Source organism: Galendromus occidentalis, unplaced genomic scaffold (genome assembly GCF_000255335.2).
Source record: "Galendromus occidentalis unplaced genomic scaffold, Mocc_1.1 scf7180000076583, whole genome shotgun sequence".
NCBI classification, from domain to species: domain Eukaryota; kingdom Metazoa; phylum Arthropoda; class Arachnida; order Mesostigmata; family Phytoseiidae; genus Galendromus; species Galendromus occidentalis.
Genome location: NW_003804572.1, coordinates 1,114,329 through 1,141,651, shown reverse-complemented (window position 1 = coordinate 1,141,651; position 27,323 = coordinate 1,114,329). Strand labels below are relative to the sequence as shown.

Sequence of the window (27,323 nt, the reverse complement as noted above, 5' to 3'; positions counted from 1 at the left end):
TCATGAATGTTCCGATTCGCAGAAAATTATCTTTCGCGGCTTTTTGAGCGAGTGCTCGAGGCCGAGACTTCTATAGCTCTACGCTCGAGTATGCTCGACTATAGTTTTTCATTTCGGCTGCGCGATCGTAGAACCGCACTCTTTCATTGGCAGAGCTCTTGAGGCATGCCAACACGAGATCTTCGGTGTCGGAGCTTGTTCTGAAGAATGCGACTCGTCGGAGAGAAAAATCTTGACTCCTCGCGCCACCTCGAACAACGGGGTTCACTCTTGGATGCCCGGCGAGCTCAGCGATTCAGGCTATCTGATCATCCGCTCAAGACAGAGATAATCATGTCCGACAAGGTGCAGGAAACGAAACTCTGGATCGAAGGCAGATCGTACTCCGAGACCGAGGATTCGAGATGGAGCTTTCGAAATCGATGCGAGCACAATAGTCAATCACAAGCTCATGCCAAAGATGGGGAGCAAGCTCGGAATGGATTTTTCATTGAGTTCGCATGATGGTTCGACACCTCAACTCCGCATTTGGAGGCGAATAGCATCGGCGAAATCTCTCATAGGCTCAGCGGCCGACTCAACGAGCTTGGTTTTTGAGCTCAGGAAGGGGATACTATCGATTGTACAAAAATAGGTTTTATTTATGAGTGCTCACAAAAGCCAGCAAACTACTACATAATGAGTTCTTCCAGACCGCAGCGGTGCTCTGCGGGAACTCTCCTACTTCCTTCGGAGGTTTTCAATCCGCGATACACGTTCTCGTCACCTCCATAATTCGAATTATCGGAACTCTCGCTGGATCCTCGCAGAATAGGCTCTCCCGACAACGTTCCAAGCGTCCATGTAGCGATCGGTGCACATCGAAATGCATTTCTGCAAACATAGGTGGTGTTTAGAACTTCATAGCGATCGAGGAATCGGAGGGCCGCCAGATGCTCAGATCGTATGGTATCGAAAAGCTTCGGATATCATTGATGATGACAAACCTGTTCAGAATTGTACAACGATGTTCCCGGTTTTGGTATGCACTTGCTGAAGCACTTTGAGGTTGTTTTCTGAAATTAAAAAGCATAGTGGGAATAAGTCAGGGGAAAGGCTTCGAAGAGATCGAAGGAGCACGCCCGCACCATGACATTCACCAACAGGAGAAATCCCCCATGCAACGGATATTCGAGCGTACAAGTTTTCCAGTATATGTGCAAGAGGGGGTCCTCCCGCGAATCGCCCTGGGACCGAGATGAGGAGAATTCTACCGCGAATCGCGCTCTCTCGTCGTCATCATCAGATGGAGTCTGATGTTCAGTGATTTGAGCGCTCTCACCTCGAGAAGTTCCTGCATGTTCGCGATAGCGAGTTCCTGTTGGACTTGTTCGATGAGCTGACTCTTCTGACTAGATGATAGCTTGCCGTCTAAAGAATCCGCCATCGACGAGAGCTCCGACATTGGGAAGGATGCTCAGGCAGTGGATTGATTTCCGGATGAGAAATGTTCTCTGCGCGCGTGTAGTGGAGGGAACCGAGAACGCCGAAGTCAACGTGAGTTTCTCCGCAAAGCACCATCGACTAGGAAGCGAGACACGTGCGCGGAGAGCGCTCCTGTCTAGGACCTTTTGGCAGCGACACCATGTTGCTCGAGTATGGTGTGTGTGACATCAGCGGACGTATTTCTCTCTCGATCGGCTCCGAACATTTCTCGGGCCGGGAGTTTAATTGCGATTCTTGACTAAGTGAGCTAACGTGAATTTCGTGCGGCGTATGCTCCCCTCCTATTGCTGGGGATTTCGTCGCCGAGGCGGCCCGACGGGCCGGGTTCCAAGTTTGAATCCATGGCGCGGCTCTCAACGCGGGAGAAAATACAGGCTGAGCTCACGATGACCATGCATTTGGGCACAAGAGAAAGATGAGGGCATTATGGAAAGCCGATCTTCGACTCTTGCGGAAGGTGGATCTTTCCCTAGATTCGATCTCGTTTTCTCCGTGCTTGCTGATTCTTTTCCGAACGATGGTCAGCATCGGGGCCACGTCTTTAGGAGAATTCCGAACTCGCGTAGCGAGAATTCTATTGACGTATTCCTTCATCTTCGTATCTCCTTCATGATATCAAAGATCGCTGGCAAATATTCTCTCGCGGTAAAGCGGGGCTCCGCAGAGCGACCAAGGAATTCCCTAGTGACTCTTCATTGCACTCCATGAACTATATTCTACGGCTCTCGACCATTGATTGGTTGACCAATGCAGACTATCTGGCAAGATATAATGAAATACGGAGCTCGTTAGCGGGCGAGCGGCTCGAGAAACCGCGATCTGGGGCTCTGTGAAGCAACGAGCTGTTCCGAATCTCCAACCCCTCTTCACAGAGTCTGATTCTTTGCGGCGAAAGGAACCTTATCTATGAGCTGTGATGGTTGCTCTCGATTTTTCTCAAACCTCGATTCTGAATAAGGAAGGATGACGCACAACGATCGAGAATTTAAGAACATTTATTCGTGCTTTTCAGGTTTTTTAAGCATCCAGTTTCTCTGGGGATTATTCCGAGGTTCGTCCATTTCACAAAAAAATTATAATTCGGGAGACCGTTGTTCGTCTCTACCGAGAAACCCCTCGAAACTCGCTCAAGATGCGGCGAGTCGCTTCGATCATGACATCGCACAAACTCAGTTGATCACCCCCGCGACTTGAACGTCTTCAATGACGGGCTCGACGATGACTGGTTTCGGTGCAAGCACCGGGACTACCACCGGGGGGGGTAGGACTGGCGGAGGTGGCGGTAGGGCGACGGGTACAACAGGCGGAGCTGGTGCTACCGCGACGGGAAGGGCGGCCGGGGGCGGTGGCGGAGGAACCGGAGCGCCTGCTGGAACACAAGGCACAGCCGCGGGCTTGTTGACAAGTTTGTTCTGGTTCTGGATGATGATTACCGGATCAAGTTGCTGAGGGGGTGGAGTCGTAGTCAGCATGTGGGTGGCTGAAGCCAACGCCACGAGGCTGGCGAAGCACAAAACGCTGAGAGAGTTCATTTTTCCTGAAATGCGGGGAGGCTCGTTGATATCCTCTGCGTGCAAGATTTTTCATGAGTATTTCCGACCTCGAGTTCCCGCGCCCGCATCGGATCCATGAATCGATCAGCGTTTGGATATGAGAAATTTCAAATGGGCGAGAATTTTTCGCGAGAATGACAACTAGGGAGGCGAATCGTAGAATATTTCTGTAGGGGGGCCACAGAAAGTGAATGTAGGCCTCTTGTCCGGAGAGCTCGAGGTGGCAGTCTTCGCGGTTTCGCTTCCCATTGCTGAGTCAGCACATCGGAGCAATATCGGCCGGAACAATCTTCTTGAAATCGAAAATATCATTCCGAGAAAGCCTCTGGGAATCGGATCGTTTCCGGCAGATGAGGGATATTGAAGAAGTCCACGTGGTTTCGATGAGCTTCGGGGAAGATTCGGCGCGTTAAGAAGGTCAGGAGCTTACCGGTTCGTGGATCCGTTCGTTCCCGTCGCACACAAACGAGTGATCGCGGCAGGGTGGTGTACGTGTTTTTATACCAGAACGTGTGCACGTCGCGAGTAAAGCAGGAGACGTCGGACTTACACAGCCCGAAACGTGCTTTGCTGATCGCTTCTTCGGGGGGGCCTCGAATCAGCTGAAGACTGATTGGATTATCCAATGTCCGAGATCTCGAAACAGACAGCAATCGGTAATCCTCCATCAGTCGTTCTTGTTCAGCTCTGGAAAGCGACCGAAGCCTTCCGAGGTGAGTGGAGGCGAATCGAGCGCTCCGACCCTCGATTACGGAATTCATACTTCACGCGATCAGCAGAATTGAACTGCGTGGATATCACCGTCCGCGAAAGTTATTGAATCGCCGAAACATCCGCGGGCTCCCGCGAAGCGACCGCATGAGCACTCGAGTAAGAGCCGCTGGTTGTGGTTGAGCGCTCCGTGGGTAGTCCGGGATGATGATCACGATCACTGATCGATCTCTAGAAGTGTGTCCTCGAGGGACATCGGTATCACCTCCGATATGATGACCCATAAGTCGAAGGAGTAAGGGACATCTAGAACAATGGGGGTCAGAGGGCTGAAGCGAGGAATTCAGGCAAGAGCCTGTATCAAGGTGATGCGACGACTAAATTGAGACATCAATGTTGAGTTCCTGTTCGAGAAAGAACGAAGCCTGCGGAGAACGGACTAGCTCTCCCGAAGAAAATGTTGCTGGCTCGAGCATCGGGAGCGAGCTGATGCTTCTGTTCAGAATGTAGAAAAGTGCAGCTACCGCATCGTCTTGGCACCTGTCTTATCAATTCTTGGAGATCCGCACACGCGGGGCATGAGATGCTCCTACAGGTCAACTGCAATCTCAAAATTTCCGCCCGAGAAGTATCCCCCTGCTCCGATGCGCTCCGAGGGCTTTCCTTCTGCTCCCACGCCCCCCCCCCCCCCCTGACCCGGCCGACGTGGGTCCATGGAGAGGGATGTACATTCCCAGTATTAACAAGAGATCCAGCGAAGAATGATCGCGGGAACGCCCGGAAGTATAGTCGAAGAGTCAGATTTCTACGGGCGATTCATGATCGGAAAGCCTGAGTTGCTCGGTCCTACGTAGGATCAACTGGAGACTGAGGGTCACCACGAGTACTGATAGCTACGCCCTGTCCCAGATTGTCGACAAAGATTTCAAGGCGCGACGTAGGCTTCCCCGAGGGACGCTCATCGAGTTCTTCCTCCCAGACGATGTGGCGCTCAAAGATGATTGCACTCGACTTTCTCCCCTTGAACAACAACTTGAGTTCGAGCGCGTTACAAATCGGAAGAAAATCACGGTGAGACTCGAGGGCTGGCAGAATTGATCATCAGTTTGTTTACGGCAACCGAGCCGGAAGCACCATGAATGTTTTGAATGGAAACGGGGTCAGCAGTCGAGATAGTAGGCGTCATCGTAGGAAGAATCCCCGCATCGAGTTGTCACGCTAAAAGAGCATACGCAAAGGAGTTTCCGTCGCTCCGCATGTGGTTCTTTGGACGACCCCTCAGGCCAAAAAACACTTTTCATTGACATCGGCATCGATCGACGACTGGGCACCGAACGTTCCACCGAGTCTCGCCAGTGGAACACGGAACACCCGTTCTCCGTGCCGTTCATCCCCCGAGACCTATCTCCATTCCGTCGACAGCAACCCGGAGCATTCGGCGTGGATAGCCTGGCTGTCTGGCTCCCAGCGTACACAGCGACATTCACACAACACACAATCACTGGATCGGTGATACCCATTTTCCGCGTTCGTGGGTGATGGGAGACGAATGGTAGTGAAGACGCTCTTCCAGCGTAGATCGAACGATCATTGTTTCTGGAACCTTGACCTGATAAGCGTCCCCACGTCGCAAGAATTAGCATATCTGCGTCTGCTACGTGCTACAGAAAAGTACAATGTCGCTTCTTATTGCTGCAGTTGATCCAATTACGGGATCGTCTCACATCCTTTAAATGCTCCTGACAGCGGAGAAGATAATTCTCCGATCAGCTACAAACATCGAGTGTTCCGGTTCGCTGGTCGATATTTACTCAATTGATGGCAATTCCCCGGACAACACGCATTGCGCATTGCACTTCGTTTAGGAAAAGCACTTGTCCCAGATGATGATGATATCGTCGTCGAGCTATCTGGCTCTCCGCGACGATCTCTCTGATAAGCACTCGGGAGAGCATACCTTTGCATGTCGCCTCCTAAGAGATAAGCTTTACAACACTCCCGGAAACCCACCTTATCCAGTCCTCAAGGAGGAATTCATCGGGAGATACGGAGAGTCCCCCGAGAGCTTGTCATCCTCCGGAAACTGAGTAGTTGTCAAAACTCATAACAAGAAGTCGAGGTCCGGCAAACATCATTCTCCACGTATCGGGGCCATTATTCCATCGAATTCCTTCGCTTTGATCCCGAGTGGAGTCCTCGATCATTGATCGAGTTTGGAGGACCCGTTTTCGAGCGATGAATGGAATGATAGAATGGATGCCGCGCCGTCTACTGGGGAGTTTCCAGGTCTCCAAGGTCAGCGGCTCAGCTGCTCGCTGATAGTTAGGCGACACAGTTTCCTTCACATTCAAGGCTGGGATAGAGCTTACGTACCTTCTGGGGAATAGGGGATCATGTCAGCAGACTGATTGCTTCAACGGAGTCGTTGCACCGGAAAGCGGGAAGACGATCCGTGATTTCTCCACGAGAAATCTCCTAAGCGCTCGGTTTCGAGTTACATCGGGTGAAGGGCTAAGAAGTATTTATTTAGGCGGTCCCGCGGACTCCGATCACGGTTCGAGGAGCCTCCTCTATCGACGTTTCTCGACGTCGCATCCAGCGCACCGTTGGATAATCATCGACACCCAAAAAAAATGCCGAAATTCCGCCTCGGTCTCCTTCGATAACGGCGCTTCTCGCGAGTCTGCTGTGTTCAGAGCGTCCACGGCTCTCTGTCAGCAGAATCGATCTCTATCGCGAATTATCGCAGAGATTCCTTACCGTATATTCAGAGGGAAGCGCGATCCACAGAACGAATATGTCTTTTCGTCTGCGTCGAAAAGGCAAACTCGCGCGTTTCTTGCGCGTTTCCAGGCTAAGGAAATATTCATGACCCGACGACTTTTCTCGCAGAACGAAGGAACCAGACTTGTTTCGCAAGCGCAACTCGAAATTTGAGCCGCCTGCTCATATTCTGTTACTTTAATCAGCATCTTGTTTGGATGCGTAGGATGACGACGGTCTCACTCGAGTAAAGCGCGACCTTCGTGCGCAGTTTACAAGAGTCTGAGATTGCATGCTTCCATCTGTGCATGGAATGCAAAACCAAGGTCCGGTCCACACTCTCGATGAGCGGGCGCGCCTCTCTCTCGAGAAACCCTCCGGGGTCGCTGTCGTAATTTCCGTCTCTCGGAGCGTTTCCGGTTCTCTCTGTGGGCTGCCATCCGAGACCGATGATGCATTATTATTTGCGAAACGCGAGTAAACACGCAACGGCATTTTTTTTGGAGAAAATCAGAAAAACGAGACTGGTCTAGTCATGCCTGTGAGACGTCTCGATCCTGATCTCTATCGCAGCCACTGTCACGCAAGCGTGTTTCGAAACGGTGCCGTGGTTGGCAAGACGGAGGAGAAGACCCGCTCCATTGACACGTAAACACTCGAGGAATGTCTACTTGATGCATCCTCTTCGTCGACGACGTTCTGCACCGTTATCTGATTGAGACTTACAACTCCGACTCTCTCCTGAGATTCTCATATAAGAGTCCGGCGCTCCCACACACATCTAGCTCTCACAGAGTATTCGCCTTACAGAGAGAAATGAGTTCCACTCTGAGCGAAGGCACGATCGTCGGCTTCGGCGATCCGCTGCTCGATATCACCGCCAACGTCGATGTTTCGCTGCTGGAGAAGTTCAAACTCGGACAGAACGATTCGGTTCCCGCAGGACCGGAGCACGCCGGTCTCTCCGAGCAGCTCTGTCGCAAGTACGCGCCCCGCTACACGGCCGGTGGATCGACCCAGAACACACTCCGAGTGCTCCAATGGATCCTCAGGCAGCCGAGGATTTCGACGATGATCGGAGCTATAGGATTCGATCAGTTCGGAAGGTACCTGGAACAGAACGCCCGGGAATGTGGGGTAGACATCCGTTACCACTACGACAACCAGCACCAGACAGGAACATGCTGTGTGCTTGTCACGAAGCGCGGCATGAACCGATCGCTCGTCACTACTAAGGGAGCGGCTGCTCACTACTCGGAGCAACATCTGCATCGGGTTTGGGACAGCGTTGAGCGTGCGAAGTTCTTCTACGTGACAAGTTACTTCCTCTGCGGTAATCTGGAAACCGTTCTGAAAGTTGCTCATCATTCGCGACGCAAGGGAAAAGTCATGTGTTTGAACCTGTCGGCTCCTTTCCTCATGGATCTTCACCGGGAGAAAATTACCGCCATCCTGCCGTACGTGGACATAATCTTCGGGAACGAGAGCGAGCTCGACGCGTTCCTGAAATCCCACTCGAAGCAGATGAGCCGAAGGGAGGGATCGAAGTTCCTCTCCACCTTCTTGGCTCCCGTCCCTCGGGTCGTCGTAATCACCTGCGGGAACGAACCCGTCATCGTTGCGAATGGTGGCAACCTCACCGAGTATCCCATCTCGAAGATTGATCCCGATAGTGTGGTTGATACCAACGGAGCCGGTGACGCGTTTGTTGGTGGATTTCTAGCTTTCCTTATCAAGGGCTGTTCCATCGACGTGTGCGTCAAGAACGGCTGTCTGGCAGCGTTGGCGATCATCCAAGAACTGGGATGCACAACCCCGGAGAGGTCGAAGGTTCGATTTTACTCAGACAGGACAATGGTCGAACCTCGCATTCCCTGCATCACATTCCGGCAAATCAGCATCTCATGAAAATCTTTCGGGCTTTGGTGGGTGACGGGTCGCTTCCAACCGCAACGCATCCTCCCGGAGTTCCCTCGGACCGGAGCTCGCCTCCTCGCTCGAACTTGACAAGTATCCCTGTTTTCAGGTTGAATTCACCGACGACAAGTTCAATGAAGTGATCGATGATGCTGCTTGTGAAAGCAAATGACAATGCACAACTTATACATAATTGCGAAAATATCTTAGAGGCCAAACGCTTTTTGCTAGAAGCCACGTATACAAAACCCTGTAAATAAATCCTTCCGAACATGAGTTTTTGTCGGAGTTCATTGGTACGGAGCCCCTCCAATATCTATGTACCTTTCGAGATCTTTCCCCCAGAACTGTGAAGGTCCCCCGAAACCTTCGAGTCCTGGGGGCCTCCGGTTTCGAATCCGATGATCGCGAATGGGCGTTGTTCCCACGAGGAAGGCGAAGATGATTCAGCAAACTTCCCGTCGAGGGAAAATACCGGGGCACGAAATTTATAGGAATTGAATCCTTGGGATATATTTTTATTCGGGACTCTTTATCCGTAAGATATCGTATTGGGGCAGCACGACTAAATTATCTCGAAGTGGCGGCTTTAGTGAGTTTCCTCCGCCTTAGTCTGGTGCCGAAAGTTCCCGCTGGAACGAGCTTTCGCACCACAATCTTCTCCGACGCGGAGTTCGTATCGAGCGCGACCACCGGCGCAGCGGCGATTCGAGCCAGGGGAGACGCTCGCACCCTGGAGGCACTCAATAAGGGAGCGCCTTCCCTCACCGTGACTGCCACCGGAGGACTGGCGATCTGTGTGGCTGCGACCGCTGGCGTTGCAGCGACGACTTGAGGTTGCTCCTGTGTCAGCTCCACTCTCGGAGGTGTCGGTGGGCCTCGTTCGATGTGAACGATTCGTTCCGGCGCGGCTGCGGGCTTCTGAACATCGAAAACTTGCGTGCCCCCATCGTGGACGACCCGTTCCACATGGGGCGGACCAGCTTCTTTCGAAACGATTCTCACGATGTCTTGCTGCTCTTGCGGAGCTTCGACGTTGAGAACCTGCGGAGGCGATCGTGGACCGTCGTGCACTCGGATCACTTGAGGTCCGGTCTTGTACTCTTCGACCCGAATGCTTTTCCGGTCGCCTCCAATGTGAATTTCATGGAGATTGCTCCTCTGCTCCGTGATGGTGTTCGTCGATTGCACCGATGACGTCAATCTGGCGGCTATCGGTGCGTTAATTTCCCTGTTCACGTAACCCGAGCCGGGTCTCGATCCAGCGGTTTCAGCGCTCACGACGTTCACGGCTCCCTGGACGGTGACAGGCGCTGGTGGAATTGCGGAACTCGTAGAAGTCAGTCTCACGGCATTCTGTACAACGGGGACGGTGTATCCAGTCAACAGATTCCTTGGCAGATTCGATCTGACGATGTTATCAAGAGCGAGTCTGCTCTGAGCAGAAGTGACAGAAACTGGAAGAAGGGCTTGATTGACGGCACCTTGAGACACCGTCACGGCATTTGTAACGGGTTGTATTTGATTAGATTGTACAACCGGAACGCTCTGTACAGAAGTACCCGTCAGGACGGTCGTGGGCGTGAGTCGACCGATCGAGTTCCGGGAGACGCTGTTGCTGTTCAGGGCGGCAGGACCGAGCGTCTGAATCCTCACAGCATCGGCGGGAATGAATTTCAAAAGAGAACCAGGACCGGTAAACAGGATGTTGTTCTGGTTGGACAGAAGAACCGAAGGTGACGCCGAACCGACCGAGAGCTGCTGACTATACATCGGACCTAGAACTGTTGAGGAGACTGGAACTTGAACGAGTTTCGTGAGGTAGCTCGAGGATGTTCCGCTGACGGGTAAGCTTCCGCCTATGACGGACACGGCGGGAGTGAGAGCGACATTCGACTGCGCCAGTCCTGCCGGAGCGGAGACGGTGGAAACCAGACGCGATATCTGAGACACGGTGGAGAACTGCGGACTCGAACCTACGACTGAAGCCCCGAGCGCTGGTCTCACTTGCGCAAGGCCGACCGAGGGGTTGATTGTCTGAGTCGAAACTCTCGTAATCTGAGGTGAGGATGACACGATCACGCCGCCTCCCGTTTGCCTTGCCGCGATAACGGTGGGGGCGCGCCGTATTTGAGTTACAGCCGGAGTTAGAAGCTGTTGCGGAGCTGTCACTGAAGTCGTGACGAGGGCGCGAGGAGCAGCGACGGGAAGCACGCTCCCAGCGACTCGGACGGGCACGGAGGACACGATCGTTCCCGAGGAGGGAATCGAGCTCGAAAGCGCGGGACTAGCGGAGCTTAAACCCGAGACCTGAGTCACGACCGCTCCGGGGACAGACGCAACCAAAGTTCTCCTCGGCTGAACAGCAATATTTGTACCGACAGGGCTGACAGTCCGTGAGACGAGCGGGGCTTGGGCGATGATTTGGTTCGGACCGGCTAGAGTTGTGATTCTCGTAGGGCCAGGTGACAGAGCAACGATTGAGGGTGTGCTCGTGATCGTAGTGGGCAGCGGTCTCGCCACGACGACGTTGTTCGCGGACGTTACGGCGGGAGTCGACAGACGAGCGACGGAGCCGACAGGGATCGCTCCAACGCCGGTCGCTCTATGTACGGCTGTAAGTAGAGGGGACGCAACCCCGACAAGTGACGGGGAGCTCAGGTAGGTGTTCGCGAGTGGCGCCGAAGACGTCACAGAAGTTCTGAGCAAACCAGAAGGCGCTGAAATACCGATGGATGTTGGATTTGATGAGACGATGGAATTGATAGCGGGTCCGTTCGAAACGATCGCCGTTGTTGCGGGTACGTGAACGAGTTTCGTGAAGACACTACTGGATATTCCCGTTATCGGTACTGATTGCCTCGTGACTGTTCGCGGGCCAAGGTTGACAGACAATCCAGAAACTACGTTCGTCGGGGCGTTCAGGCGTATCGAAGAAATTCCGGGGGCAACAACGGTGTTACCACCGCCGGTGACGAGTGCGGGGACGTTTCCCCGTAGGTTTTGCGAAGTTCCAACAACAGTCGCCGAGGGAACTCTCACCGAAAATACGGCTGGCTGTGAAGCGAATCGCGTAACGGGAGTGACGAGAGTCGATCGTTGAGGAAGATAATTGTTCGCCAAGTAGGCGCTCCCGATGAAGCTCGTTATCGCGGGCCGCAACGATCGAGGGGCGGAGAAGAAACTGATCTGAGGAGCTCGAGCACCGATGATCTGCGGAGAACTGACGGCGATTTGAGGACCTGGCGCCGAGAGCAGTCGAGGAGCGCTCACCGTAATTTGCTGCGGAGCTTGAGCCGAGAAAACCCGCGGAGAACTGATGAATACTTGTGGGGTCGGGGCCGAGACCAATTGCGGGGTACGGATGGCCACACTTGGCGTAGGGACTGATATGACCTGTGGCTGGCTCACGGTGACCCGCGGGGCGGCGACGGTGATCTGCTGGGGGGCTTGAGCCGTGAGGACCCTCGGAGAATTGAAAACTACTCGCGGAGCAGGAGCTGAAACCACCTGAGGGGCTCTAACGGTGACTCGCGGAGCAGAGACCACTTGGGGGTTGCTTAGGGTTATTTGGGCGGCAGGGGCCGAGTAGACTTGTGGCGTGCTCACGCTGACACGGGGCGTGTCCACGGTGAGTTGTTGGGGAACTTGAGCCGAAATAACCCGCGGAGAAGTGAATACTACTTGCTGAGCTGGAGCTGAGATGACTTGGGGTGCTCTGACGGTGACTTGCGGAGCAGAGAATACTCGGGGGGAGCTCAATGTGACCTGCGAAATAGGGCCCTGAGCCAACCGCGGGGCGTTGACAGCGAATTGCGGGGCCGCGACGATTTGCGGACTGCTGACGGTGACTCGGGGGGCCGGAGCTGCGAGTATCTGTTGAGCTCCGATAGTCACTGGGGGCGCACGGGCGGCGATGATTTGCGGAGCCCTCAGGGAGATCACAGGGGCGCGGGCCGTGATCAATTGCGGGGCTCCCACGGTGACTTGGCTCGGTCGAGCTGCGATGATCTGCGGGTTCCTCACCGTGATTTGCGGGACCCGAGCTGCGGTAAGCCGAGGAATCCCCAACGTTAGTCTCGGTGCCTGAATGGCTAGCGCAGGAGGACGTCTCACTACGACCTGGGGAGCCGGGGCTGCGAATACTTGTTGAGCCCCGATCGTGACTCGGGGAGTCTGAGTGGAGAATACTCTCGGAGCGGACACGGCAATCTGCGGGACAGGGTTCGCAATAACGCGTGGGGCCGATATGGCGATCTGTGGTGCTCGGACGGTCGTCGCTTGCGCGGGTCTGAATGCTATCTGAGGGGCTGGGGCCGCTGAGATTTGCGGAGCGCTGACCGTGACCCGGGGTGCGGGGACTGAGACGACTCGAGGAGCTGAATAAGTTATTTGTGGAGCACGAGCTGTAACCACCTGTGTGGGTACAATTCTGACCGGGGCTGGTGCTGTGAGGACCCTCGGGGACGAAACGACAACATTGGGATTACGTGCCACGGTAATTCGCGGATTCGAGACGAAAACTTGAGGTGCCGAGTTGACAATCACCTGCTGGGGTGCTCTGAAGCTGAATCTCTGCGGGCTGGCCACGACCTGCGGAACTCGGATCGCGAGCCGTGGTGCTTGAACCGCGACCGTTTGCGGACTCCTGATGGAGATCTGCGGTCCTGGCACCGAGAGGACCCGGGGAGACGAAACGACGACATTTGGAGCTGGATAATGATGAACGACGCGGTTGACTAGGGGATGAGGCTGCACGATCCCATGACTCACGTGTGCCGGGGCCAAAGGCGTAGAGACGGCTTGTGGGACCACGACACGATTCACTTGAGCTGCGAACGTACCGTGCGGTGCGTAAGTGAAGCTGTTCACTGTACCCTGGAGTACGCTCCGGCCTGCCAGAGGGCCATTAGCGGCCAGCGATTGAATTTGATTGGCGTAGGCGGGACCTTTGATGAACGTTGTCGCTCCTCCACCGGGTAACGGGTACTGATAAGCATTACCAACAATTTGTTTCGCTCCGTCGACCGCCAACACACACACGGTGGCCACCAGAAGCCACTTCATTTCTCGTGTACCTCAAAACCACTCCGAGATGTGTTATATCGGAGAGCCGAAGATTGGCAACGATTTGGCTCAAACTTCTGTCGCAGATGATCGCTCCATTTTATAAACGTGCGCGTGGAATAGTTCTGTCATCCTTTCCTATCCGTACGTGATGACACTGTACGCGGAGGCAAGCCGAGGGAGAATACGCGGTTTGGGCCCTGGCCGTGAGACATTGTCAATCAAATTGAATAAATAACCAGAAATACCCTTGCAAGATACGCGACCGCAGTCAGATAACCCGACTCTACCTTCGGGTATCACAGTCAACCGAAAAAATACGTAACAGCAACAAAGCTGGAGTCTTCGCTACAAGTGGATGTGTCTGTCGGAATTCTGCCAGCGTAATCGGCACATTTAGTTTTGTAGCTTGGCTCTTGTTCCGTCGAGATTCTCGTTTCCGATGAGCGATGATTGCGATTTCTCGATATTGCGTCGGTGAAGCAAGCAGAACAGTCATGGAACACGGGTCGAACATGCAACATCATCCAATGAGAACATGTGATGAAGCCGGTGCCGTCTCGCGAAAACACCAAGCTACCTCTCCGCAAAGATGAGCGACTATGAGTTCGGGTGGTCGGAGCGAATGAGGTGATATTGCTTGTCCTTGATTTACGCAGCCCGTGTTTCTATCTCGATGATCCAATCGTGCAGCTGTCACCCGACACGCCGCCTACGCTACGCTGGAGTTCAGGATTCTCAAATCTGGAGATACCATTCGCTCGATTGCTCAATTTCCTCGATTCTTTGATGTCTTTCCGAAAAATAACTCTCCTCATGACAAGCCGCGATATCACCCCTTCCCCCTCCGGCGCACACGGATGGTTCTCCGCTAGTTTTCCTACAAGCGATGGCTCGCCGCTGAGCGATCGAGTCCACTGGCTTCCGCGTGTGGTCATCATTCCTTATATGTATCAGCCAGGCGGGGCTTCTCTCGGGGTCGGTGTCGTTTTCCTTCATCCGCCATGGAGATCAGAACGGAGCTGTGAGATTCCTAGCGCATCGTCTCTTGGATTGGATACCGCATCGGTGGAAAAACTCACAGTGGTTTCTCATACCGGTAGCGGCGACTCGGAGCTCGATATGGCTAATCGAGTATGTATGTACATATGTATATGGGGTTTAGGGTGGAGCGGTCTTGAATTGTTTTGATTCATAGCAAGACCTCGCTGTAGATTCCCACTTCCCACCAAAGATTCGCTCCACGGCCCTTTAGGACCTGGAAAGTTTATTGTCAACTAGGAATACGGAGTCGTATCGGATCGTGTTGCTGGACCGAGGAGTAAGTCTGACGATCCCTTGGCGACCTATGCATGGTATCGATCAAAGGGTGATTTTTAATTGTCCTTTCCTCAGTGTGAAACAGCTTGCGGCGCCGTCGTCAGTGGATATCATTCGGAGAGAGCGTCATCTGAGAGATTCCACTTTCCATCAATCGATGCTCACGGCTGTCTAGCCGTCTGGTCGGAGGTTGATGCCAAAGATCGGTGGAGACTACTAAGTCTACTCATGGAGCATACCCAAATCGTATGATCAGAAGCCTGGGAGAATCTCAGTGCGGGAAGCTTATAATAACACGGGCTCCGGTCGGCTAAGGGAATCGATCCACGGGTTTCCGGAAGTGATATATTAACTTTTTATTTTGATGAACAAAGAGAAGTTTGGTGTTCATTATCTTTGATGCAGATCATGGCAGTTGAGGTGGGCAAACGACGAGTTCGAAGTGAAAGTGAGCGACTTCCTGGAAATCCTCATCTAGAAATCTCTATCCATAGAGAAACTGTGAACGTGATCCTGTCAACAGACGACGAATTCGACAGATATTAAAATTGTAATACCATACTGATGCCTCGGTGCAGTTTTCTCTCTCTACACAAAGAAGCCGGATTCGATTCTGTTCTTCCGATTCGTTCCTTCTTTCGCGGCGATCGCTTGTTACGCGTTCGAGAAGACCGCAAGTTTGTTCGGAGGAAGTTTCGCTGGCGCCCGCTTCGGCTTTTTCGATGAACTGACGAATGGTGTCTCAATATCAAACTTTTCTAAAGAAAGTCAGCCGGATATCACAGAGCCCTAGCATGTGAGTGAGTAGTGAGTGAATGTGTTCTAGTGGTGTTATTGAGTGGCTCCTCGGATAGATCGGATCACACCTATTCAAGTGGCCGATGTCTGATCGAATCGTAGAAGGAGGCGAGGACCGGCTTGGAAGCCATCTGATGCCATTACTGTGCGGGTGCTTCTTCCTCCTGTTGGGTATCGGACGTCCACAATGTGAGGTTGTCCCGGAGGAGCTGCATAATTAGAGTGCTATCCTTGTACGATTCTTCGTTCAACGTGTCGAGCTCAGCGATGGCGTCGTCGAAGGCCTGTTTTGCGAGGTGACAAGCTCTGTCCGGCGCATTCAGGATCTCATAGTAGAATACAGAGAAGTTCAACGCCAAACCCAACCTGCAGATCGATCGCTCGCTTAGCCAACGTGTACGTTCCATTCTAACCCGGGATAACCTATGCCCACCTCGGGACCCGGACATAATAATGATTGATGATAATAATCATTGATTGATTTATAAATCGGAAAACTCGGAAAACAGACCTGATTGGGTGCGTTGGCTGCATCTTACTCTTGGCCATTTCAAAGGCTTCCTGGTACGCGGTCTGAGAATTGTTCACCACTTCGTCGCGACAGGCGGGCTGGGCGACTTCGCTCAGGTAGCGGAAATAGTCTCCTTTCATTTTCAAATAGAACACTTTGGACTCGGCGGACGTGGATTTCGGAATCAGGAATCCATCCAGCAGAGCAAGGACCTGCAAAGCAAAGAACATGCTTGTAATTGGGAGAAAAAGCTTCCTACTTAATTGGTCCTTTTCCCGCTCAGAGGATACTCGAATGCATCATCACTGAATGACGACGCAAAGAACCCTTTAGGCGTACGGAACGAAGTTCTCGTCTTGAGCACTCCGATTCTCACCTGGTTACAGATATCCTTGAGTTCTTGCTCGACTTTCAGTTTGTACTCATTCGCGATCTGCTGCTGATTGGCTTGGGAGGTTTTAGATTCGATGGAGGAGATCACTCTCCACGCGGACCTGCGAGCTCCGACAACGTTTTTGTAGGCAACCGAGAGGAGATTTCTCTCTTCGTTGGACAATTCGGCACCGCTCCCCTCCGTGAGCTCTTTCATGGCGTTTGCCATGTCGTCATACCTGGAAATCGTTCGGAGAATCAGTTTTCCGGCTCGAGAAATGATGACTCAGGACGCAGCTTTGCTCTCGGATCCTCAAAGCGAGCCGCGAACCGTGCTCTCGCCACGGAGAAAATCCCGGTGTCTCGATACTGTTGAGAGCCGCCGTAAGGCACCGGATGCTTCACAAACAGTGGAAAATGTTTGTTTACGCTACAGTTCGACCGAAAGCTTCGCCGCTCTGGTTAAAAGTTATGACCCCCAGGTTCCGAGACGGTAAGCGGAACACTGCGTAGAACCAGATGTGTCGCGCCTCGAATTCGCATCGTAGCCGATCGGAAAACTATACACGAGAGAATTTCTTGGAAATCGAGGATTTCGGCGGCAATATCCGATCCTCGCATTCGAGTCACGATTCAATCCCTCAGTTAAATGTTCTCACCTTTCAGCGTGCTCAGCCAGTTTGGCAAGTTGTACGAGTTTCTCGCGATCCGCCATCGTGTTTCCCGCTCTCTTCGCTCCTCCCGTCAACGAAACAGCAGCTCTCACGAAGGGACAGTAACGAAACAATCAAAGCGAACCCGCTTGAGCGCAATTTCCTCTCAAAAACACCTGAGTTGAACACGATCGCTTACTCACAAACGACGCAGACCTCCTCGGGGTCTATAGAGGGCAGAGCAAAGAGAGCCCGGCGCTCAGACTACAGGCGCAGATTCGGCTCCTCGTCTTGCTCTGCTCGAGCCTTGGCGAATCTCGAAGCCATCTCTGGTGATCGAGCGGGCTCACTGGCAGCCACCCTTCGGGCCGGACCGTACTCCTCAGGCCCCGGGCCTCTCGTTCGTTCTCTCAGAGTTAGCGATCTCTCCTGCGCGCGGACCCCGAATCAGGAACGAGCGATATCTCTGCGCGCGCACTGTACTCTCGATTTGAAGAGTAAACGGTGCGACTATGGGCTCGCTACGCATACGAAACTTATACGCTTTGATCAGTCCTTAGAAGATGTCTGTCCCATGGGAGACATTGCCTGTGCCGAAACCTGGAGGAAAGTTTCACTTTCCTCATTGTTCCTAATTGTCCTGACACAGAACGCGACGCCGGAAATCAATGGAAAGTCTCAACGTTTATACTCGAGTTCTAGAAGGTTTATTGACCAAGACGCAAAAAACGTGAAGACGTAGTAGACGGCATGCGGCGATGGAAAGCAAATCGCAGCGTGGCTCGAACGAAATACACTCGGTTCGTTCGAATCCTATGGAACTGCTCCAGATTGACGCATCGGGAACAAACTTTCGTCCGGATTTTTTTATTTCAGAAACAAGCTCGAAACGGTGTGGTCGGATGCATCGGACCTACAGCGCCTCTTCGATCCTAACCAATAGACCTTGAGAACCATCCAGAAGCACTGTGTCTCCGGAGCGGAAAACTTTCGTTGCTCCTAGGAGGCCTACCACGCACGGTAGGCCGTATTCCCGCGCGACGACGGCGCCGTGGGACATGAGGCCCCCGAGCTCCGTGACCACTCCTGCGAGCATCGGAAAGTAAGGAGACCAGCCGATGTCTGTCGCGTTTGTGATCAGAATCTCTCCATCCTGCGGGAAAACGTGATGCTTCAATGATTCGCCTGGTCATCGATACGGCGCCAGAAATTCCACGAACAGCACCCGGGGACTATTTGAGCGCAAAATTCATACACCTTGAACCAAGGAGTGGCTCCCTCGGAGCTCCGTGAGGTCCTTTGATAACTCCGGGAATTTCGAAAGCGGGAATACCTGGATCTGAGCGGCGTCCTCCGATTTGTTAATCACTCTCGCCCTCCCTTGGATTCTGCCTCTGCTTATAGGAAAACCTCTCATTTGCACCACGCCATCCTCGAAGACAGGCGTCGGCTCCGGGTCCTGGGAAATCAAAGTTTTGGATCAAGTCCTCCTGCGGAAGCAATCGGAAGCAATCTAACTGCTAACTAAAGCAATCTATTGAAACTCCGATAGCGTGATTTTCAGGAATTTTTTGTCGGGAATCTCACCGGACGAGGGACACCACGGAAGTATTCACGAAACTCCTGATTGACCATCTCGGGAAACAACTTCATTCTCTCGAAAGCTCTGGGGAAATATTTCGCCCTCTCAGAGAAATTCGCGGATGACGAGATGGGCAGAGCGTCTATACGGTCACTCACCTTGAAATAATCGCGGGGTTGCGAGTACGCAGTATTTCGTCGAGCTCCGCGGGTGTGCAGAAGAAAAGGAGTCTCTCGTCGGGAAGAAAACCTTCCTCCTTCATTCTCCGGGCGAGAGCCCATGACCATTTGCGCACCACATTCTGACTCCAAATCCAGAGAGACTTCGTGTGCTCTCGGATGCCGATGGCTTTCCTCGAGAAATGAACGATTGCTGCCAGTCGGCATCTTCGGAGGGTCAGATTTTCGTGAGTCGGAGCGCATGACGTATAAAGGAGAAGCATCGATTTATCTCGCCCGTGAATCTAGCTCACTCACTGCAAGGAGCCACGACCAACTCACTTTTGCCACGGAGAGAGTCTGCATTCCATACCCTGGATAGATTTGAAGATGCTTTCATGCTCTTTCGGGGCGCCGTTCATTGTACTCCGAATCATGGCTTGCAGAGACGTTATCGCCGGGGTAGCGTCCATATCCCAAGACTTTCTATAAAGGTCGAGCTCGTTGTACGCCCGGTGTCCAAAGTCTTTCAGAAAACGGCTGAACTCAGCTACGGACTCCGGATAGTGATCCTCGTCTTTCAGTAAGTCTTGTGCGGCCTCAGCCGAGCAGTCGAGGAACTTCTCTTTACCGATCTCTGAGCCTATCAAGGCACTGAGTTTCTGCGGCGGAAAATCGATGTTTCGAGGTATTATAGAGCTCGGAACTATGTCTCATCAACGGATGTGTCATTTTCTATGGAGAAACCTAGCGAACTGACCTCCAATCTTCTCGGTACCTCGCAACTGACGACGTCGTCCGCCGATGCAAGGAGTCGGGACATTTGTCCGTATATCGTCTCCACACTCTCTACAGGAATATATCCCGCTCATTCAATGATTCAATAACGATCAAATCCCGCGCATAATGTAGACGCGCGGGCATTCCGAAGAGGCGGGGGCGTGGGAGGGATCAGGGCTTCTCAGAGGGCTATATATAATTCTTTGGCGATTCTCCCGGGATGGCGGCCTTATAGTCTTACCGTCGGTTATCCCCCGTAGATACTCCACGATGCGACTGGTCCAGAGTGACGAGCCATTCGATGCATGGAAGTGGGGATGACAACCGTGATCGATCAGGACGTTATTGGCGCGCATGAGACCGTCGAATAGTTCCCGGGTAGTCATATCGCTCTCCGGATATTTTGATTTCTTCCTAGCCATATATCGGTTGAAAGTTAGGATTTGTCTCGACATGTACTTCATCTGCGAGGAGAGAAGAGATGATGTTTTTCATTCGTGGGCTCTCCCGACAGAACCCCCATCAGAGTGGAGCAGTTTCTTGCTTAGGCATTGATGGCAGGAATTTTAGGCATGAGAGTCGTTCTACTCTCATCAGACGTTTACCCAGCGATTCACGATGGGAATTTTCTTTGGGACGAACCTTGAAAAGTTCGATATTCTTCGACCAGAAAGGCGTGTAAGGCTCTTTGTCGGTTTTGTCGTCCATGTCCTCGTAGAGCTCGTCATCATCTATGATGCGGCCACACAAATTGAGCATCAATGATTCGACTTGGGCTTTGTCCGTGGGATCAGGGACAAACGTACGGAGCGCCTGCATTCATCAATGAGAGAGTGACCAGCTGTACGTTGCGGAAGAAGCTACCGCGGTGCAGATAGTCTCATTATGTCGAACCTCGGACATGTCGAAGAAATATTGGTAGCGAGCCACTCTAAGCAGCGAATCGTAGTAGGGTGTCAAGGCGCAGCGTCTCGCCCGAGCATTCCTGCCTCTGAATTTCTGGAGAAGATATCATCCGTTACTACCGATCGTTTCACGCTGCTTGTCGGGCGCGATTTTCCTCTCTCGAGGGAATTCGCCATCAGTAACGGGTAAGGATCTCGATTACCCCAAGTGAGATGGACATCACTCTGTTCAACAACTTGATCGACAGCGGAGATATGGCGCCATGTAATACTTCCCTGGAAGGTCAGCGTTCGAGGTGAGCGAATAAGCATCCGCAATTCACTGCCAATAGCGTGTCCTTCGTCGATGATCGCGCGGTTCCAACTCACCCAACGTTCGCTCTGGAGTATCCACAGGATTCGGCTCTGGCCGGAACTTCAAATTCGGTGGCCGTTTCGAGTTCAGATGGTTTGTCAATGAAGGTCACAGGTCTTGCTTGCAGCACGTAGAGAGTATCTCGGACGAATGCCCACTCGACGTCTCTCCAATCGCCGAAGCAACGTTCGATCTGAACCCCAACTCCAGCCAAAACGGCAGCTTGAGTTGAACTCAGAGAAGACGAGTTATTATCTCCGATACTCTCCACTCGGGTGCCTCCGCCGTCTGTAGCGTGGAATCAAATTTTTCCCGGAAACACAGGCCATATGCAAGAATTCCCTTCATGATTAGATCGGTATTATTTTCGTCGTCGTCCTCTCGATGAACTCACTGTCGTCCATGACGATTTTGACACCCTTCTTGCCCACTGTCACGTCACTCACGGAGAGCTTCCCATCGATGTCTCGGTTCACACGGACAGTGTCAGGATCGGCCATGGCTGACACCACGCTCTGTGGAAGAGTTGGCCTCGGAATCCGTTCGGGGATCGCGGCGGTCGGGAATAGCCGGAAGGGAGTATTCAATACGCGAGCAGGACCGGTATTAGGCGAAAAGACAAGTGACGTAATTCAGTCGCGAGGCCTTACCTCCCCGAGACCGAAATTCGAGGTGATATAGATCGAGGAGGGGTCTCCTGTGAGAGGGTCGCACGTGAACATTACGCCCGCGCTGTCAGCCGGAACCATTTCCATGATCACCACAGCCATATCGCCGATCAGTTCTTGCCCGAAACGTTTCTTGTACTCTACGGCGACGTGACTGAATTGGGAAGCCCAGCATTTGAGGACTGATTCGAGGATCTGAAATAATAGGCGATCCGCTAATAGCAATCATCCAGCGTACCTACAATCGCTGTGAGGAATTCCACCGCTTCCTCAAAACTTCGTAGCCCGGGAATTTCGTTCTGAGACTTCACTAAATCGGAGCAACGAAAGGAATTCCCATCTATTTCAGCCTTGTCTATTTCTATATGCTGGCATATGCCATGTTAATACCTGTTTCTCCCCGCAGACCCCTAAGAAAGTCTCCATCTGGCCGGCTGCGGACATGTCCTCAGAATCTTCGCCAGCGCTCGAGCTGCGGATCGCAAAGCGTTTCTTGGGTAGGTCGGGGAATATTCCGTACAGATGGTGCAGGATGTCTTCCGCAATCGTAGATGGTAGGTGCTCTTCCTCGACGTTTGCTCGGCACCGATCACAGATCTCCTTGATCTGCTCCAATGTCGTCGCGTGAAGAACTCCGGTCAGGTCTTTTTTGTTGAATACATCGCGGGTGACTGCATGAAGCGACGGAAGGCTCCGGTTGTGACCACAACACCCTTCGGAACGCTGAACTCGTAGAATCCATCGTCAAGCGTCGAAAGATCAGAAAGCACGGCGAGAGACGAGCCTTTGCCTCCGGTCAATGCGGTGTTCTTGCATTGTGGATCTCCAAGACTAACCACAAAGGGAGGGGGCATCGTCATGACATCTGTCGGGAACAGCGCGAAAGAGCCACATTTCAATCTTCTGCAAATCATTTATCGAATAGAGGACAACTGCAGAAGCCTTCGAGAGCAGCGAAAACAGATACCCACCGTGATCCAGGATATTCATGGGTACGCTCAAGGGGTACTCGTCTGTATGCACTGCGCTGGAAAGCCGAAACCTTAAGATGGAATCCCCGGAGATGGACCCGGGTCAAATACCAATATTAGGTTTGCGAGAATCCCTGCAGCTATTACGCTCACTTCAGTCCTTGGATTGTCAATCCCTTCGCCGGTATATTGTCCAAGAGCGCTTCGAAAGTCGACACTTGGACTCGGTTGTTCCATCCAAGATGAGATCTGAAGTTGCTCTGCGCACAGCCCTCTGATCTCAGCATTCCATGGGAGAGCTCAACTTGCAAAGGGGAAAAGTTTTTCGGAATCTTCAAAGCGGATCAACCTGATTGGATGATGAAGAATATAAGGGAAATAAGAGTGGAGGAAAATGTTGCTCACAAGTACTGAATTTGAGTTTCGGTGCGTAGAGGACATCTTCTAGGCTGGCTTCTGATCCATACTCATTCGTGATTGTTTCGATCGGGTCTTGGAAACCGGGAGTTGATAGGAAACTTCCGAAAATTATGTTCCTCCCGTTGCTGAACTCTAGCGTCGAAAGATGAAGCAGATGACCCTTCGTACTGTATGTGAAGCTGTGCGTGAAGCCTTCGAGTCTTATGGAGCTCGTTAGAGAAGGTTTCGGGTGACGGATTCTCAAGAAATTTCCGCGCATGTGAAGCTCCTGTTCTGGCTCTTGCTTGGTGTTGCTTTGGTTTCCTTTGACCAAGACTTGCACCGATCCCACGCAGCATCCACTCTGCCCGTAGCCATTCAGGTATTCGCGACACCTACGAAACGGGAATCGGTCTCGCTTTCTGATGCTCCATGATGAAGATGCTTCATCTCGAAGCATCAACTGGAGGAAAATATAGAATCAAACCAGAAACATGATGGTGACGAACAATTCTATGCTAGCCACCGTTTCCGAGAGCTTCTCGTCGACTTTCGGGTCGAGGCAAAAGTTGAACAATCGTTTCGGGGGGACTTCGCGGGAGTAGTCCGCCACATGGGAAATAGCAAACCACCTGGAATTCCGTATGGGAGCATACACTGCAAATGATCGGGAGGACTTTATTCATCACGAGGGAACGATCAATTTCGGATACCGACCAGAAAGCGAAGCGAACGTAGGCGGAAGATCCCGTATTTTTGTTCCTGTGTGAGAATAGATATTTTTAGACAAGATTCGCATCAAAATCAGGCGATTCCGTAGACTGCGCACGCATGCGAATTCTGCGCGGAATCGCGCCGTCTCGACGTCAAAGACTCACACGAGCAGTCCGTTGAAAGCAACACGCCATTTCCTCATGGGCTCTATGCACTGCATTCGGAGGCCGCCACCCTTCGAGTGAGAAATGAACGTCATGAATCTGTGGCGCATTTTTCATCCATACGATCTAGCAAGGGACGTCTCAATTCATGAAAAGAAGCATTGAAGTCCAGAGAGGTTGACGGAGAAAAAGACCTGAAACTTATTCCCGCGGCTGATGTCAAGCAGCAGTTTCCGGTCCCCGGTGACCGGCGATGAGAACGTTCGACCTTTAGAGTCTCTCAGGAGGATACTCGCTTCGGCTTGCCGGTGGTCTGCGCGGACGAATCTGAGTACCAGAAGTTCTCCCGATGTCCGGAATGCGGTCAGCAGGAGCTCTTGTGGTCCCTGAGAGGAATAGGAAGCAATCGTTCTCGTCAAAGGCAGAATTACCCCGGCTCCAGGCCTACGATAACACAGCTCGATAAAAAAAACTTTTTTCGCGTTACAAAGAAAGTGAAAGCTATTTCGGGGTGAACCGGGGGCGCTGAATCCGAATTTCTTAACAGATTTTCTCCATCAGGTCTAGTTTTTCCGAAATTTCAATTTTTCGATTTTTTGCCATTTTTCGTCTTCAAAAAATTCGAGCTCCGCCCCTGAGTGGACTAGATCGATGAAACTTCGTTGGCGGATAGACCTCGGTTGGGGCTATACCTGGCCGAGTTTTGGTGCGATTCGTAGCAGTGGTCTCTGAGCTAGAGCCATCGGAAACTAAAAAAAAGAAGAAAAAAGTGGGAGAGGGACCTCTTAGAGAGCACTTGACGGAAAAACTAGGACCTTTGAAGCGGTCTGACCTCGACAATTCGATAGAGGAGGCTTTTACGAGCATTTTGAGACCAAGCAGAGCAAATTTGTCGATCCGTTCAGTTTTTATTCGCAAATCCCTCGCAGGTCCCTCTCCCACTTTTTTCTTCTTTTTTTTAGTTTCCGATGGCTCTAGCTCAGAGACCACTGCTACGAGTCGCACCAAAACTCGGCCAGGTATAGCTCCAACCGAGGTCTATCCGCCACCAAAGTTTCATCGATCTAGTCCACTCAGGGGCGGAGCTAGAATTTTTGGAAGACGAAAAATGGCAAAAAGTCGAAAAATTGAAATTTCGGAAAAACTAGACCTGATGGAGAAAATCTGTAACGAAATTCGGATTCAGCGCCCCCGGTTTACCCCGAAATAGCTATCACTTTCTTTGTAACGATTTGGCTGTCGAGCTGTGTAATTTGGACCTTCAAAAAGCAAGTTGGGCTTCATCGAGGTCCAGACTACCCCTCATTGGATCTACCGAAGCTCAACCTTTTGGGGCCGGGGGGCTGTCAAGTGTACGGAACCCCCCGACACGGATGAGCAACGTGTCCATCCTCCCGGAGCAGCTTCAAGTTCTCGAAGTACCTACACAGAAGCTGAAGTCGATTCTGAACTAACCATGGAATCGATAGCAGGTCGAGGCACCGGAAACTCGAGCCGTTTTTCCTCCTCCCAGAATAAGATTCCGCGGCTATACGGATCCTTCTTATCATAATCGTACTTTGGGAGTCGTTTTCGTCGGCCATGTGCGAAGTATACTTGGCAAACAAAGAGTCGCAGAAGATCTTTCAGACCTGAATGAGAAGACGTTCGATCCATCAGTCTCCTATTCCGTGGGAATTTCGGGCTTGAAGAGCTCGTCGAGGCCGAAGAAAGCGGAGTTTCCCGTCTCGAGCGCAATCGCTGCTCTAACTCCTGCTTACGCATGATACATGGTGCCTGAGGCGATTCGGATATTCGTTTGCTCCTCATTAAACCTCCACCGCCTCCTTCCGGGCATCTCACACGAGGTGCGCATGCTCTGGCCTTGGGCTCATCGAAGATTAAATTGCGAAACAAGCACTGTGCTTTCGAGTCGCGCCGGCTGTCAGACTCAGTGAGATAATTAGCCACCGTCCGCTCGCGGGTTACTCACTCAAGTTTTCGGGCACCACATAGTCACGTTGAACGAATTTGATTATTTGCAGCAGCAAGATCCTGAAAGCTTGCGACGGCAAGTTTCTTGACAAGAGCGCGGGCATTGCCAGATGATTCCAGGGATCCGTTTCCTTCTCGGTGATCCTCCGAGCCGCGTGTCAGCCGAACAAAAAAGTTGACTCGAAAAAAGAAAGACGAATTCGGAGACTCCCTCGTAGCCTTGTCGAAATTAGTTTATAACGGCCATGTATATGGCTCACTCACGGGACTAGCTGATAGCATGCACCGTCTGCCGATCCAGCCGGAGAAGGATAGCGAATCGAGGAGCAAAGGTCATACGCCCATCTGCGAGATGTATTTCCATCAGATATTGCTAATCGTACGGTCGAAAAAATCGGGCTCTTCTGAGTCCGTATCTCATAGCTACGCCGAAATTGCGCCTTGTTCGCGCATTTTGAATCGGGCAGCTCCCCACGTCCCTCCTCATCTTTCGCGATCGTGTTTATTCTTCGCAGGACTCGAGGCTCTTGCATAAACGAGCTGCTTTGCAGGAGCTCTCAACGAAACAGGATCGCGAATGGATCAAGCCCCTGTGACCCAATAGTGCTGCCCTCTTGTTTACAACGCACTTTGACCCGCAAGGCTCCGGAGATCACAGCGAGAGTCCTGCTTGCTCGGTCGGAATCTGGGTGGGGAAGGCGAACTGAGCGCCGAGCAAGCACGAGACGTTCATACATAAACATTGTCTCCATTCATGGAGGAGTCAACCGCAGTACACTGCACTTACACCAAAAGCCCCCATCTCCCGATCCGGTGCGAAGCAGCAGACAATGAACTTTCGAGAATTTTAAGTCTGATTCCTCGATCCTCGAGCTCGTCGAAGCTTTCTTGGTGTCGTCACTTACTGCTGTAGATACGTTGTAAAATGGAAAGGCGATGGCCGACATTTTTATAAGCGTATTCCTTAAGCTGGCCTCCATCGGGTCCATTATCGATGACGCGACAGCGTGGCTCCCTAGGCTTATAGGACTATAAATCCGCCAGGCGTGGAACGGATGCTTGCTCGACCATTATTCCTCACGTGTATATCCACTAATTCGCTCCGCCAGGGAGCCTAAAGCTCGCAACGCCCTCCGGGACTGAACGGCTCCTGCGGCATTGCCAAGCGGAGATCAAGCCGATTCTGGCATCGATACGAGACACTTCGTCTGAGAGAAGAGCTCGGCGAAATACGGGGTACTTCACGCAAGAGCAACGAACGATTTCGCGCTCCGGGGGCGCTGTCGAGACTCGGAAGCCTAGCAATCCACCCCGGTAGCGTTTTTGCAAAGGTTCACATATTGGATTCCAGCCAACCGTTTCCCGTCCTGCCTTTGTCTGTCCTGCGTTGTCGGCGTATGCTCCTGCTTCCAGCCGTTGCTCAGTTGAATGACCTCGGAAGCTGGCCTCTCTTCTCGACCGTTTACTAAAAACCTTGTTGGACCGAGAACCGGCTTTTCTCAC

The 27,323-nt window shown here is 52.3% G+C and overlaps 3 protein-coding genes, 1 long non-coding RNA gene and 1 other non-coding gene across 7 annotated transcripts; 1 reads left to right on the top strand and 4 right to left on the bottom strand.

Moving 5' to 3' along the window:
* Positions 1-626: 626 nt before the first annotated feature.
* Positions 627-1,588, bottom strand: LOC100907066 (mitochondrial import inner membrane translocase subunit Tim13-B). The gene is made up of 3 exons (XM_003739702.1): positions 1,322-1,588; positions 987-1,055; positions 627-873 (listed from the first exon to the last, which is right to left on the bottom strand). Exons 1-3 carry the CDS (start codon positions 1,442-1,444, stop codon positions 781-783), a joined length of 285 nt encoding a protein of 94 aa, XP_003739750.1. The 5' UTR covers positions 1,445-1,588; the 3' UTR covers positions 627-780.
* An 873-nt stretch (positions 1,589-2,461) lies between these two features.
* LOC100907209 (uncharacterized) lies at positions 2,462-3,516 on the bottom strand. Its single transcript, XR_001951146.1, has 2 exons — positions 3,469-3,516; positions 2,462-3,022 (listed from the first exon to the last, which is right to left on the bottom strand). It is a non-coding gene; the product is annotated as an uncharacterized LOC100907209 (long non-coding RNA).
* Positions 3,517-3,662: 146 nt separating this feature from the next.
* LOC100907210 (adenosine kinase) lies at positions 3,663-8,706 on the top strand. 3 transcript variants are annotated; one of them, XM_018642247.1, is made up of 2 exons: positions 3,663-3,751; positions 7,323-8,706. In XM_018642247.1, exon 2 carries the CDS (start codon positions 7,329-7,331, stop codon positions 8,418-8,420), a length of 1,092 nt encoding a protein of 363 aa, XP_018497763.1. In that variant the 5' UTR covers positions 3,663-3,751; positions 7,323-7,328; the 3' UTR covers positions 8,421-8,706. The 3 variants fall into 3 exon arrangements, with proteins under 3 accessions (XP_018497763.1, XP_018497764.1, XP_018497765.1); XM_018642248.1 differs by lacking the exon at positions 3,663-3,751 and adding an exon at positions 4,486-4,820; XM_018642249.1 differs by lacking the exon at positions 3,663-3,751 and having other exon boundaries at positions 7,302-8,342; positions 8,539-8,671.
* Positions 8,707-15,147: 6,441 nt separating this feature from the next.
* LOC100907067 (14-3-3 protein zeta) lies at positions 15,148-17,260 on the bottom strand. Its single transcript, XM_003739779.2, has 4 exons — positions 17,157-17,260; positions 16,502-16,736; positions 16,126-16,337; positions 15,148-15,980 (listed from the first exon to the last, which is right to left on the bottom strand). The coding sequence occupies exons 1-4, from the start codon at positions 17,210-17,212 to the stop codon at positions 15,755-15,757; spliced, it is 729 nt and encodes a 242-aa protein (XP_003739827.1). The 5' UTR covers positions 17,213-17,260; the 3' UTR covers positions 15,148-15,754.
* Positions 17,261-17,882: 622 nt separating this feature from the next.
* On the bottom strand, positions 17,883-25,924 carry LOC100906918 (prodigiosin synthesizing transferase PigC). The gene is made up of 23 exons (XR_003777153.1): positions 25,819-25,924; positions 25,302-25,477; positions 24,041-24,232; positions 23,847-23,917; positions 23,686-23,730; positions 23,478-23,600; positions 22,975-23,363; positions 22,723-22,873; positions 22,570-22,625; positions 21,989-22,463; positions 21,581-21,793; positions 21,325-21,445; positions 20,945-21,218; positions 20,779-20,851; positions 20,565-20,669; positions 20,313-20,483; positions 19,912-20,134; positions 19,651-19,739; positions 19,233-19,552; positions 18,891-19,118; positions 18,738-18,816; positions 18,484-18,609; positions 17,883-18,303 (listed from the first exon to the last, which is right to left on the bottom strand). It is a non-coding gene; the product is annotated as a prodigiosin synthesizing transferase PigC (transcript).
* Positions 25,925-27,323: the final 1,399 nt, after the last annotated feature.

What these genes read in the sequence shown, in the direction of transcription:
- LOC100907066 (XM_003739702.1), bottom strand. Translation starts at nt 1,444, where the DNA reads ATGTCGGAGCTCTCGTCGATGGCGGATTCTTTAGACGGCAAGCTATCA. An exon ending in ACATGCAGGAACTTCTCGAG is followed by an intron (nt 1,056 to 1,321) that starts GTGAGAGCGCTC and finishes TTTTAATTTCAG; the next exon opens with AAAACAACCTCAAAGTGCTT. An exon ending in CGTTGTACAATTCTGAACAG is followed by an intron (nt 874 to 986) that starts GTTTGTCATCAT and finishes CTATGTTTGCAG; the next exon opens with AAATGCATTTCGATGTGCAC.
- LOC100907210 (XM_018642247.1), top strand. Translation starts at nt 7,329, where the DNA reads ATGAGTTCCACTCTGAGCGAAGGCACGATCGTCGGCTTCGGCGATCCG.
- LOC100907067 (XM_003739779.2), bottom strand. Translation starts at nt 17,212, where the DNA reads ATGGCGGATCGCGAGAAACTCGTACAACTTGCCAAACTGGCTGAGCAC. An exon ending in TCAAGGATATCTGTAACCAG is followed by an intron (nt 16,338 to 16,501) that starts GTGAGAATCGGA and finishes TTTGCTTTGCAG; the next exon opens with GTCCTTGCTCTGCTGGATGG. An exon ending in CAGCCAACGCACCCAATCAG is followed by an intron (nt 15,981 to 16,125) that starts GTCTGTTTTCCG and finishes ATCGATCTGCAG; the next exon opens with GTTGGGTTTGGCGTTGAACT.